This window comes from Dendrobates tinctorius, unplaced genomic scaffold (assembly GCF_039654945.1).
Source record: "Dendrobates tinctorius isolate UK_male_01 unplaced genomic scaffold, ASM3965494v1 ptg000075l, whole genome shotgun sequence".
Lineage (NCBI taxonomy): Eukaryota > Metazoa > Chordata > Amphibia > Anura > Dendrobatidae > Dendrobates > Dendrobates tinctorius.
Window position 1 is genome coordinate 19,429,364 of NW_027361743.1, and position 14,659 is coordinate 19,444,022.

Consider the following 14,659-nt stretch of genomic DNA (forward strand, 5'->3'; position numbering starts at 1 on the left):
TGGAAAATTGCGAAGTTTTCCAAATTTTCGCCAAATTTCCATTTTTTTCACAAATAAACGCAAGTTATTTGAATGAAATTTTACCACTAACATTAAGTACAATATGTCACGAGAAAACAGTGTCAAAATCACCGGGATCCATGGAAGCGTTTCAGAGTTATGGCCTCCTAAAAGGACAGTGGTCAGAATTGTAAAAATTGGCCCGGTCATGAACGTGCAAACCACCCTTGGGGGTGAAGGGGTTAACAAGTGAATTGCATGCTTAATTGGGTTGAGATCAGGTGACTGACTTGGCCATTCTAGAATATTGCACTTCTTTGCTTTATTAAACTCCTGGATTGCTTTGGCTTTATGTTTTGGGTCATTGTCCATCTCTAGTATGAAACGACGACCAATCAGTTTGGCTGCATTTGGCTGGATCTGAGCCCACAGTATGGCTCTGAATACCTCAGAATTCATTCGGCTGCTTCTTTCCTGTGTCACATCAATAAACACTAGTGACCCAGTGCCACTGGCAGCCATGCATGCCCAAGCCATCGCACTGCCTCCACCATGTTTTACAGGTGATGTGGTATGCTTTGGATCATGAGCTGTACCCCGCCTTCGCCATACTTTTCTCTTTCCATCATTCTGGTAGAGGTTGATCTTGATTTCATCTGTCCAAAGAATGTTCTTCCAGAACTGTGCTCGCTTTTTTAGATGTTTTTTAGCAAAGTCCAGTCTAGCCTTTTGATTCTTGATGCTTATGAGTGGCTTGCACCGTGCAGTGAACCCTCTGTATTTACTTTCATGCAGTCTTCTCTTTGTGGTAGATTTGGATATTGATACGCCTACCTCCTGGAGAGTGTTGTTCACTTGGTTGGCTGTTGTGAAGGGGTTTCTCTTCACCATGGAGATTATTCTGCGATCATCCACCACTGTTGTCTTCCGTGGGCGCCCAGGTCTTTTTGCATTGATGAGTTCACCAGTGCTTTCTTTCTTTCTCAGGATGCACCAAACTGTAGATTTTGCCACTCCTAATGTTGCAGCAATTTCTCGGATGGGTTTTTTCTGTTTTTGCAGCTTAAGGATGGCTTGTTTCACCTGCATGGAGAGCTCCTTTGACCGCATGTTTCCTTCACAGCAAAACCTTCCAAATGCAAGCACCACACCTCAAATCAACTCCAGGCCTTTTATCTGCTTAATTGAGAATGACATAACAAAGGGATTGCCCACACCTGTCCATGAAATAGCCTTGGAGTCAATTGTCCAATTACTTTTGGTCCCTTTAAAAACAGGGTGGCACATGTTAAGGAGCTGAAACTCCTAAACCCTTCATCCAATGTTAATGTGGATACCCTCAAATGAAAGCTGAAAGTCTGAACTTCAACTGCATCTGAATTGTTTTGTTTAAAATTCATTGTGGTAATGTCTAGCACCAAAATTAGAAAAACGTTGTTTCTGTCCAAATATATATGGACCTAACTGTCTCTCTTTCTATCTCTTTCTCTCTGTATATGTATGTATATGTATGTATGTGTGTGTGTATGTATGTGTGTATATATATATATATATATATATATATATATATATATATATATATATATATATATATATATATATATATATATATATATATATAATATATATATATAATCTCTCTATAGAGAGATATATAGAGGGTGATACATATATAATCTTATTATAGACCAGGGGGCACAGAGCAGACTGATAGTTTTGTGAGAGAGTAGATTCCGGATAACTTGTGTTTTATTCATTTAAACCTCTGCTTTCTGGGATTTTAAGTCGCACAGATAGAATTCGTATGTGCCACAGTGGGCGTCTGAGGACCAAGACACTGGATACTTTATCCCCTCTCCACATTGTTGAGATCTGTGTACAACACCCTCCCACTTACGTTCAATCTGTCAGTTTATGAATAAACTTTTTTATGATTTAAATTGTATTTCTAAACTCTTAAAAAAGTGAATAGGAATTTTTCTTTATTTTTTTTAACCGTTCAAGCCCAAGCTGTTTGAATGTGACTCTACTCCGGCTGATATTTGCTGTGTAAGGTGGTCATTATTATGCCGGGAGCTCGTCCTATTTCTCTCTCCGGCTCACCTGGCACTTTAGGCTGGGAGGTTGCTGGAGAAATTGCATTAATAGGGCATGTGTCTAGGCGTCCGATGTGCGGTGGGTGTTTTGCAGCAGCGGAGCAGCAGGTCTGGATCCTGGAACACACACACAGCTCTGCTGTACAGTAGCACTATGTGCCAACACTGTGCCGGCTCTAATGACCCTGCTGGACGGCTCTTGCGTACACTGATTTATGGTTTCGGATTCTTTTGGAGGAGCGAGGTGCTCTGATAATGTATAAATTACAGAATTGTCCCATTATTCACATTCCCACTGACATTTCTGCTTTAATTTACCCCACAAATCTTCCTCCTGTTCTGTGAGAACTGTAATCCGTTCTGTCTGAGACCTCTAATTACTGGACACTCCAGACTGCTCTTCTCTTCTGTCACTCGATGTACACTTTATTCAAGGTTTTGTTTTTAAATTCCAATAGTAACAAAAAAGACCCAAAACTGTGAATTTTTTATTTATTTGTTTTTTGACATTTAAAATATATATATATATATATATATATATATATATATATATATATATATATATATATATATATATATATATATATTATCACAGACCAAAAGTTTGGACACACCTCATTCAAAGAGTTTTCTTTATTTTCATGACTATGAAAATTGTTGATTCACTATGAAGTCAGCAAAACTATGAATTAACACATGTGGAATTATATAATTAACAAAAAAGGGTGAAACAACTGAAAATATGTCTTATATTCTAGGTTCTTCAAAGTAGCCACCTTTTGCTTTGATTACCACTTTGCACACTCTTGGCACCACTCTTTTGGTCTACTGCGTGTGTGTATGTGTATGTGTGTATATATATATATATATATATATATATATATATATATATATATATATATATATATATATATATAATATTATTATATCGTATAATTTTTTTTTTCCAGCTCTTGGGCTGTGTTCACATGTTGCTTTTTTCCAGGGTTTTTATGCGTTTTTTTTGTACCGAAAATTTTCAGCAGCATTTCACAGTACCAGAAAAGTCTGAGATTTCAGAAATCTTTTGTACACATCTTGTTTTTTTTTTTTTCCTGACTGACTTGTCAAAGAGCTGTGTTTTTTTTTTTTTGCCACTTCTTTCAGTGTTTTCGCAGCAGGGTTTTTTTTTTTTGTTTTTTTTTTTGCACTATCCAATGTATGAAAAATGCTGCAAAAGCGCAGGTATTGGCTTTTGCTGCATTTTTATGTCAAAACCTGATGTTGCACTAAACTTTCAGCATGTACACTGACACAAGTACAGCAGTAAAAAGGCAGCAAAACCTGCTTTTTGTAAGCCACTTAAACTTTGCATAAAGTATAACGCAGCTTGTGAACATAGCCTTAAGGGATTCCCCTCGGTTTTAGTACATTTATGCCTTTGTTTTAGGCTGCTTTTTTTTTAAATTTAATATTATTACTATTTACTATTAGTAGTATTAGTATTATTATTTATATTTAATGTGTCATCCTTTGAGGCTCTAAGGCTTTGTTCACACATTGCATTTTTGCTGCATTTTTTTTTCTGTATTCAAAACCTGCTCTCTTGGCAGTAAAGAAGCTGCTTACAAAAAGAAAGGTTTTTGCTTTTTTTGGGGGGGGTCTCTTCAGCGTGCTGATAAAGTTTAGTGTCTGCCCCCCCCTCCCAAAAAAAAGCAATGCAACTTCCTTATATTTTTGCACCAAAAACACAGCAAAATCTGACACCTGTGTCTTTTGCTGCCTTTTTGCACTTACTCTTTTCTTTCTATGTGTGAAAAAATGGTGAAACAAGGGACAGACTGCAGTTTTCAAAAATGCAGCAGTTTTTCAATTCAACGGGAAAAAAACCCAATGTGTGTGCAGGAGATTTCTGAAATCTCATAGCGTTTGGAGGTACTGTAAAAATACAGCTTAAAATTTGCATAAAAAGCAGCAAAAATCCAACATGTGAACATAGCCTTGGAATTGCAGCATTGCAGAAGATGCACTAGACCGTTTTCCCTTTTGGATTTTGCCATCAACCCTTAAAAGCAGTGTATTGCATCTTAATCCCCTTCACGACCAGTGACACAGCGTATGCATCATGAAAGTCAGTGCCATTCCGACCTATGACGCATACCCTGTGTCATGACTTCAAAGCCCCCCTGCGGGTCGGGTGACCGGGGTCAATGAAAGGTCACCTGACCCGCAGATACAGGGGGCTTTGTACTTCACCACAGGGGGGGTGGCTTCGCCCCCACGTGGCTACGATCGCTCTGATTGGCTGTTAAAAGTGAATCAGTCAATCGGAGCGATAGTAATATTTCATCAATGAAAATTGATGAAATATTACAAACCAGCCATGGCCGATGCTGGAGTAGCATCGGACATGGCTGGAGACCCAGATCCGACCCCCCCCACACACACACACACACACACACACACACACACACACACACACACACACACACACACGACTCACGGGGCCGATCGGCCCCCGATACCGACTGACGGCGGCAATTGTGCCTCCGCCATCGTCATCTGCTCTGATCCCCCCCACCTTCCGACCACCCCCTCCGGTTTTTCCGATGTCCGGCTCCCGGTGTCCCGCCGTCCTGCTTCATGGGCGCCGCCGGCTGCAGATTCATTCATTCATTTTGATCACTCTCACAGTGATCAAAATAAAATAAAAAGTACATAAACCCCCGTTTATCACCCCCATAGGTAGGCACAACTAATAAAATAAAGAAAATATTTTTATTTTTATTTTTCCGTTAGGGTTGGAATTAGGGTTAGAGTGGAATTAGGGTTGGAATTAGGGTTAAGATTAGGGTTAGGGATGTGTTGGGGTTAGGGTTGGCATTAGGGTTATGCTTGAGGTTAGGGTTATGGTTAGGGGGTGGGGTTATGGTTAGGGATGTGTTGGGGTTAGGGATGTGTTGGGGTTAGAATTGAGAGGTTTCCACTGTTTAGGCACATCAGGGGGTCTCCAAACGTGACATGGTGCCACCATTCCAGCCAATTTTGCGTTCAAAAAGTCAAACGGTGCTCCCTCCCTTCCAAGCCCCGACGTGTGCCCAAACAGTGGTCTACCCCAACATATGGGGTATCAGCGTACTCAGGAAAAAATGCACAACAACTTTGGGTGTCTATTTTCACCTGTTACCCTTAGGGGGATAAAAAATTATTTTTGTGGAAAAAAAAAATGATTTTTTTATTTTCACATCTCTGCGTTATAAACTTCTGTGAAGCACTTGGGGGTTCAAAGTGCTCTCCACACATCTATATAAGTTCCTTAGGGGGTCTAGTTTCCAAAATGGGGTCACTTGTGGGGGGTTTCCACAGTTTAGGTACATCAGGGGCTCTGCAAATGTAACATGACGCCCGCAGACCTTTCCATCAAAGTCTGCATTTCAAAATGTCACTACTTCCCTTCCGAGCCCCGACGTGTGCCCAAACAGTGGTCCCCCCACAAATGGGGTACCAGCTTACTCAGGACAAACTGGACAACAACTTTTGGGGTCCAATTTCTGGTACCCTTGGGAAAATAAAAAAATTGCGCACTAAAATATAATTTTTTGAGGAAAAAATTTTTTTTATTATTTTCACAGCTCTGCGTTATAAGCTTTTGTGAAGCACCTGGGGGTTCAAAGTGCTCACTATGTATCTAGATAAGTTCCTTAGGGAGTTTAGTTTCCAAAATGGGGTCATTTGTGGGGGAGCTCCAAAGTTTAGGCACACGGGATCTCCAAACACGACATGGAGTCCGCTAACGATTAGAGCTAATTTTCATTTCAAAAAGTCAAATGGCGCTCCTTCCCTTCTGAGCCCTGCCGTGCGCCCAAACAGTGGTTCCTCCCCACATATGGGGTACCAGCGTACTCGGGACAAACTGGACAACAACTTTTGTGGTCCAATTTCTCATGTTAGCCATGTGAAAATAAAAAATAGCGTGCTAAAAAAAACATTTTTGAGGAAAAAAAAGATTTTTTTATTTTCACTGCTCTGCGTTATATACTTTTGTGAAGCACTTGGGGGTTCAAAGTGCTCCCTACACATCGATAAGTTCCTTCGGGGGTCTAGCTTCCAAAATGGTGTCATTTGTGGGGGGTTTTCACTGTTTAGGCACACGGGCTCTGCAAACGCGACATGGTGTCCGATAACGATTGGAGCTAATTTTCCATTCAAAAAGTCAAATAGCGCTCCTTCTCTTCCGGTCCCTGCCATGCGCCCAAACAGTGGTTTATGACCACATATGAGGTATTGGAGTACTCAGGAGAAATTTCCCAACAAATTTTAGGATCCATTTTATCCTATTGCCCATGTGAAAATGAAAAAATTGATGCTAAAAAAATTTTTGTTGGAAAAATGTCCATTTTTTTTCTTTCCACGTTGCTTTAGTTCCTGTGAAGCATCTGAAGGGTTAATAATCTTCTTGAATGTAGTTTTGAGTAGCTTGAGGGGTGCAGTTTTTAGAATCGTGTCACTTTTGGGTATTTTCTGCCATATAGACCCCTCAAAGTGGCTTCAAATGTGAGGTGGTCCCTAGAAAAAAAAATGGTTTTGTAAATTCTGTTGTAAGGCTGAGTTCACACGTGGCGTTTTTTTCGCATTTCTGCGGCAGTTTTAACCGCGCGATTTTGCCGCAAAAACGCGAAAAATAAGCATCCCATGCATTCCTATGGGATTCCGCAATGCTGTGCTAATCCTGCGGTTTTTACCGCGACGAAATCGCTTCGCTGTAAAAAAAACGCAGCACGTTCATTAATTTTGCAGAATCGTGGCGATCCCGCACCCATAGGAATGCATTGTTCCGCTTACTTCCCACATGTGGCTGTGCCCACCATGCGAAAAGTAAGCAGAACAATTGTGGATCGTACCCACGGTCCGGAGGAGAGGAGACTGTCCTCCGGACTTTGGGTACCATATCCCTGTAAAAAATAGAATTTAAAATAAAAAATATTGTTATTCTTACCTTCCGACGTCCCGCGCAGCCTTCCCGCCTCTCTCCACGCTCTCGTTCCCAGTAAGCCTTTGCGAAAATGCCCGCGATTACGTCAGTTCTCGCGGGATCACGAAGTCTTGCGGTCATTCTCGCGACGTCATCGCGAATTACCACGAGACATCGCGTTCCCGCGAGAACGTACGTCATCGCGGGCATTTTCGCAAAGGATTACAGGGAACGGGAGCGTGGAGAGAGGCGGGAAGGCTGCGCGGGACGTCGGAAGGTAAGAACACCATTTTTTATTTTTATTTTTTACATTTTATCTTTTACTACTGATGCTGCATAGGCGGCCTCAGTAGTAAAAAGTTGGTCACACTTGTCAAACACTATGTTTGACGAGTGTGACCAACCTGTCAATCAGTTCTCCAAGCGATGCTCCAGATCGCTTGGAAAGCTCTAGCATTTTGCAAGCTAATTACGCTTGCAAAATGCTAGTTTTTCCGTGGGAAAATCGCGGGAATTTAAAATGCGATTTTCCAGCAGAATGGAATTCCGGAACTCTCGCGGTAATTTCCGCGAGAGTTCCGCTACGTGTGAACTTGGCCTAAAAATGAGAGATCACTGGTCAACTTTTAACCCATATAAGTTCCTAACAAAAAAAAAGATAGTTTCCAAAACTGTGCTGATGTAAAGTAGACATGTGGGAAATGTTATTTTGTAACTATTTTGTGTCACGTAACTCTGATTTTAACAGAATAAAAATTTGAAAATTGCAAAATTTTCTAAATTTTCGCCAAATTTTTTTTTTTTTCACAAATAAACGCAAAAATTATCGACCTAAATTTACCACTAACATGAAGCCCAATATGTCATGAAAAAGCAATCTCAGAATCGCTAGGATGCATTGAAGCATTCCAGAGTTATTACCTCATAAAGGGACACTGGTCAGAATTGGAAAAAAAAATGTATTTTTATTTCTAATCTGTTTCTTATTTTAGACTTTTCATGAATAAGGATGCCTCTGCCTATTAATGGGTGGTTTGATAAAGCTATCCCTTGTCCATGACCCATAAAGGTTTGTAGACTCACAAAGGGGGTATTCCCATCTCCAAGATCCTATCCCAAAACGTAGTAGTTGAAATAATATTAGAAAATATCTCCCATTAGATATGTAGTATAGTTCTTCTGATTCGCTATGTCGCTGACCATGTACAGTGCATTGCAGTAGCTTGGGTATCAACTAACTATCACTATGAATGGCCGTAACCATGGATATCTTAACCTGCTAGAATGCCCTGCTAATGGTAAGAGACATAGCAAATCAGAAGAACTATACTACTGTTCTAATTGGTGGTATTTGCTAATATTATTATTACACTTACTACATATTGAGATAGGATGTTGTAGATGGGAACACTCCTTTAATTGCAGCCTTGTAGCCTTTTTTGGTTAATACATGACTACCTTAGCTCCTCATATAGAAAGGTGTATTTCCATCACTTACATTTACAGCATATCCACATTTATGCCATAAATGTACAGTAGGTGTTGGGGGCAATCAATGGTCAGTAGGTGGTCGGTGAGCGCATATTCCAACCACGTTACTACTGACAGCGGTGTGTCTGGGCTCTGTTATTGGTGGAACCTACATCAACTATTAATTTATGGCATAAGTGTACAAGTTGGGAGCACCCCTTTTAATCTCCCGGTAAATCATTGGGGCACTGACCTACAGCGATGCTTGGCTGTGTGGATCCAGATCTTCCCACCGTGCAGATCTAGAAGGATAATCTTTCTTCGCAGATAATCGTTTTTCACGCATGGTGAAATATACTTGTGTGAACATGGCTTCAGTATGACCTTCTTCTAATTAATGAGCTAGCTTGATTGAGTTTTGCAGCTAAGTAGAACAGCTGCTGACCCTGTAGTGGTTGATTTTGGGGGGTCGATGCAGCCGTATATCAGTTTATTATATGCGGAGATCCCGGGAATATTTTCACACATCTTCTCTGTTTCTTTGCAGCAAACGTTGGCCTGCTCCATATTAACAGCCCTGCTTATAGAGTTCTCAAGTTCAAGCAAAACCAGCAACATCGGCCTCAGTATGGAATTTCACGGGAACTGCAAAAGGATATTTCAGGTGAGTGTTCCTCCATGTTCTGCCATAAAGTGCAAGGCCACTAAACCCACCGTCATGTCATTGTGTAGCTGGGGTTTCTTTCATTCCAAATGTGCCCATGTCAAAACCAGCCTTTCAGCATGAGGTAGAAACGGACTTAAAGGGGTTGTTCAGCCTTGGGGCGCGAGTCTGGAGTCACTCAGACACTGTGTGGTCAGTAGTCACATGACCACAAATATGCGATTTGCAATTTCCGGCCACATTCCGACTAGACGTGCCTGGCCTCTCTCAATTTGCTTGTATTGAGTGAGGCCGCACACGTCTAGTTGGCATGTGATTGCTTGTATGCAAGTTACATACTTGTAGTTACGCGCCCGCCGCGTCCAACGTCAGAGAATCCTGACGTTGCGCACACACACTGTGAGAGTTCGCAAGTCTGCACTCACATAGTGACTGCAGATTTAAAGTCTAAGCCTGGACAACCCCTTTAAGAAGCCATCTGTAGTTGGCGCATAAGAAGCCAGGGACAGTACACCTTTCTTCAGAACTATAAAAATAAGTATACATGGTAATTACAGTAAACTGGAGAATCATGTTCCCAGATCTTTTTTTTTTTTTTTTTTTTTTTTAAGCCACAGTATGAAAAACTAAACCCAAAGAAAATTGATTTTTATGGAGATTTTTTTTCACTATTTCACTCCATTTGTGTGGTTTTTTTTGTTTATTTTTGTTCCCTCTCCTCATTTTCCAGTACATTGTATAATTTCAATGGTGTCATTCAAAATAGATTTCTTTGGTGTGTAACTTCTTTTTTTAGCAGATGTAGCAATGCTGGCTCTGAATTCTTAGGGGAGTATGAGACATTCCAGAAGTTCTGCTTCTTTTACAGGTCGCATGATCTGTTATCTGGCGGCTCTGTGCTCTAAGACTGTGCTACATACGGGGCTAATGCTATCTAACAATGACTGCCTTAAAATAACTTTGGCCATTGGCCAAAGTAATCTTGTTTTTTTTTTTTTTTTTTTTTTTTTTTTCCTTCCCCCTACCTCCTACTTGCAGATGCCTGCTCCTGTCACATTTTGCTCTGTATTTGACGTGGTTAGCATCATCACACTGTCAATGTAGAACAAGAAGCTTTATGGGGATGAAACGTAAAAAATTGTATTGTTAATAAAAGGTTAAAGTTGAGAGAACCCAAAGAGGGTAGGTTGTGGTCTTCCTAAGTAGCTGTGTGGTGTAAAGCTGGTTGTGGTGTAAAGCTGGTTGTGCTGCGTGGTGTAAAGCTGGTTGTGCTGGGTGGTGTAAAGCTGGTTGGTGTAAAGCTGGTTGTGCTGTGTGGTGTAAAGCTGGGTGTGCTGGGTGGTGTAAAGCTGGTCATAGGGGGCTTTTAGTCTTTGTATTTTTTTTCTATCTTTATTTGTGCAGGTTGAAAATTAATCGTATAGAGCGAGAGAATGAATCTTGAGCTTCATACATATCTGTATAAGGGAACCATAACATCTGTCCCTGTGTAAATAAAAAAAAAAAACAAAAAAAAAAAAACAAACCCACAAGCTGTTGTTAATGGTATCTGTCCGGAGCGATTGGTGTCAGTTATGTACCAGTTATGTGAGTGATCGGGATCCAAACTTTTTTTTTGTGCTGCTCTACTGTGCATTTAGGTGATAACTGAGCTCGCTTTTGTGTTCACATTGACAGCTTTAGGCTTAAAGGGAATGTCATAAGAAAATGACATGGTTTAAATCTGGATTTTATATTAAATGTATTTAAACTTCTTTTCTATTGTGTTTTTTTTTTTTGTTTTTTTTTTTCAATACAATTTATAGAATAGATTGTTTTGTATAAAAACTTTTTACACTTCCTGCTAAACCTAATATCAAAGTTTGACTTCCTGTTCGTCACATGGACATCAGCGACAATAGATTATCGGACTCTTATTTGGTATAGAAGCGTTATCAGAGCATTATTATCCCCTACTTTGTGTCTGACACAGAACTGAAGGGAGCAATTCTTCTATAGACGCAGGAAGGGGCCTGCAAACCACTGACGAAGTACATGTATAGAGATCGATAAAGCCGGAATTAGTAAATTAGTGTAAGCCTCTTTATTACCAACCATTAAAGCACAATTGATGTAAAAAATGGGTGGTTAAACCTACCAAGGCATGGACATAGCATTCTGTTTTTGGTTTTTTTTCTTCTTTTGTTTTCCCTTTTTCCTAAAAAAAACAAAACAAAAAAAAAAAACTGTGCCACTTATTTACGGTTTATTCTTTTATTCTTTTGCAGAAATTCCTGCTTTAACAATAGTCTGCTGAAATTTTGCTCATAGATATTATTTTTATTATTTTTGTTATATTGTATTTCTGCGAACACTGGACACTACTATTTGACATTCAGGATTGTTTTATTTATGGGGCGTTAAAAACCTGCTTTATTGGTCTGTGATTGAGTTAATAAATAAGCAAATGCAAAGAAAACAGGAGATATATAGTAGTTATATCACACACACATACAGACCTACATACATATATTATGTATGTGTGTGTGTGTATATGTGTGTGTGTGTGTGTGTGTGTGTGTGTGTGTGTATATATATATATATATATATATATATATATATATATATATATATATATTTTCTCAGTTGTTATATCCAAGGATAATTGTGTACTCCAGTTAAAATCCGCTGTCTTCTTCAGGATGATGCAGGAGCTATTGCTATTCCATAATTGAGCATTTGTCAGTGTTTTATATCTTACCCTCATTGGTACCGAAATCCCCCAAGCCTTACAATGTAGGGCCACCGTGCAGCCACCTACACATGTCGTGCAGTACAAATTTTTTAAATGTTTGTAGCAATGTAATTTAAACATGTGGAAACAATTTCCGTCCCATACAGTAGAGGGATAAACAGTTTCCTCACTTGACTAGCTTTAATGGATAAACAAGGACTAGTTCTATTCAGTTTTAGCTTGGGGTACTGTGCACGGAAAATGTATTTACATTTTTTAATATATATCTATATAGTACTGTAATTTTCCCCTAATCTGAGGCGATTGGCATCATGGGGGTTTTCCTTCCTCTGGATCAACAACTCAGATTATAGGTTGAACGTGATGGACTTGTGTCTACCTTCAACCTTAATACTAGGTAATTTAAAAAAAAGTATGAAAGTATCACAAAATCCTGTAGGGTTTTTTTTTTGTCCAAAGCTAACAAACCCATCGTCTTTGCTGATATTCCAGCTGTTCTGGAATTTCCGAACAAATATTGGAGATGATTTGAAGCTGGTGGTTCTGTGGGCTTCTTTGCTCGATATCTCCAAGTATAGAGATCGGATGGCTCCCGGCCGCGGAAGAATGATCGTGTTGCTTCTTTAAACTGCTTATAAGGTTTCAAAACATTGAAGTGGTTAAAAGAACAGACCGACCATGAAATGGACACAACATTGTCATTTTGTCTTTTTTTTTTTTTTGCACTTTTCCTGGTGGAATTCACCTGAAAAAAGACTGTTTTGTTGATGGAGGGCTAAAAGTCTGCACTTTCCAACCCCCAATGGTCCTTGCGTTCGAGAAGTGGGGGTGTTACGGAAAGCCAAATTCTCTTTTTCTGGCAGTTTGTATCCAGAAGCTGTTGTGTTGGTGTAACAGTGCTTGTGCCTTGATGACAGAATGACACTGGATCACTTTTATGGAGAGAGCCCCACCGCTCCCCAGAGAGGCACTCTTCCCGTCGTCCCTTGCACTGGTGTCGCAGCTTATAGGGGTGGTTAGCTGTGTAATGCTTGTTCTTCTCTTTTTAGGAAGAGGATTTACGGCGAATCTTCATGTTAACCATTGAAGTTCTACAGGAGTTCAGTCGACGGGAGAACCTCAACGCCCAGATGTCTTCAGTATTCCAGCGCTACCTTGCACTAGCCAATCAGGTTTTAAGCTGGAACTTTTTGCCTCCAAATTATATCCTTTTACTACATAATATTGGTGGGTTGTAGATCGTCAATGGAAGGGGTGGATAAGTTATCACTGTAGCCTCCCAGGGCTGGCGTCCTGGGTTTGTCTCTGCCCAAGAGCAACTATTGTATGAAGTTTACTGGTAGAATTAGCAACTTCTCAAGATTGACATTAGATTGTGAGCTCTGTGGATGACTGGCTGATGTGAATCGTGACTATATCAATTGCCTTTATGTATGCAATGGTACAATCTGCCGCAGGGATCATACGTTTATCCTGTGTGTTGACCGGTCGTCCATACCTGGTTATTCCACTTATTTTTGTAGACCGGATTGCATATAAATGTAATTAGAACATTTTCCAATTTGACCCTAGGACTAGATATAGATGTAGAGGACTTGTCTTAAGTCTGATTTCCCAATAGACAGGTGCATTAAGGAGGAAGACACACAAGCTGATATTGAAGGGATCTTTAACTATAGAGATGAGCACTGAATTATCGGCTTTCGTCAGAGGTTAGTCAGGAGATTCAGATTTCCGTAATCGATATGGGAAGGAATGAGGGTCTGCATTATTATTCTAGCAGTGTAATTGCAGGACCCCAGATATAGACGGCTCGCTCTGATCTTACATGTTTATAAGAGCAGTGACTTTCATACCTCCAGTATAAATAAGCCTGGGTATTGTATTACCTTTGTCTCTCCAAAGCCCTTCTGATATTATTGTGTTTCAACATCCTTTGGAGTCCTTTGGCAGACCTCATTGTAGTTGAGCAAAGTACAATGCACCATAGGAATTTTGCAGCCCAAGTATCGCTCCTTTTAAAGTGAAGATTGGTCAAAGTATATTAGCCGGGCATTGTGTCCTTCATTAACGCACAGCTTCCCACCCACCACCTGCCCGAGAGCATCACCAGAGGTCAGTAGAAACCAGGGAGCGCTAAACAATAGGCAATGTCAAGCGGGAAGCCAGTAGTGTGAATTAGTATATAGGTTTCTTCGTTTTTCTTTAGATTTTAAAATTTATTTTTAGTACGACGGGAGGGGGGGAAAATATATATGTATGTATGTATGTATATATAGACACATACACAGGTGCTTCTCACAAAATTAGAATATAATCAAAAAGTTAATTTATTTCAGTTCTTCAATACAAAAAGTGAAACTCTTCTACTATATAGAGTCAATACACACAGAGTGATCTATTTCACGTGTTTATTTCTGTTAATGATTATGGCTTACAGTCAATGAACACCCAAGAGTCATTATCTCTGTATATTAGAATACTTTATAACACCAGCTTGAAAAGTGATTTTAAAATCCAAAATGTTGTCCTACTGAAATGTATGATCAGTGAATGCACTCAATGCTTGGTTGGGGCTCCTTTTGCATCAATTACTGCATCAATGCGGTGTGGCATGGAGGTGATCAGCCTGTGGCACTGCTGAGGGGTTATGGAAGCCCAGGTTGCTTTGATAGCAGCCTTCAGCTCGTCTGCATTGTTGGGTCTGGTGTCTCTCATCTTCCTCTTGACAAATACCACATAGA

At 40.0% G+C, this 14,659-nt stretch overlaps 1 protein-coding gene across 1 annotated transcript in view; it reads left to right on the forward strand.

The window, feature by feature from the left end:
• The window catches only part of XPO4 (exportin 4), a 175,300-nt gene that overhangs the window by 101,988 nt on the left and 58,653 nt on the right, over positions 1–14,659 (forward strand). Inside the window, exons 5-6 of the mRNA XM_073583047.1 lie at positions 9,065–9,181; positions 12,965–13,118. Of these exons, the coding sequence (XP_073439148.1) occupies positions 9,065–9,181; positions 12,965–13,118 (271 nt within the window). The remainder of the gene's footprint in view (positions 1–9,064; positions 9,182–12,964; positions 13,119–14,659) is intronic.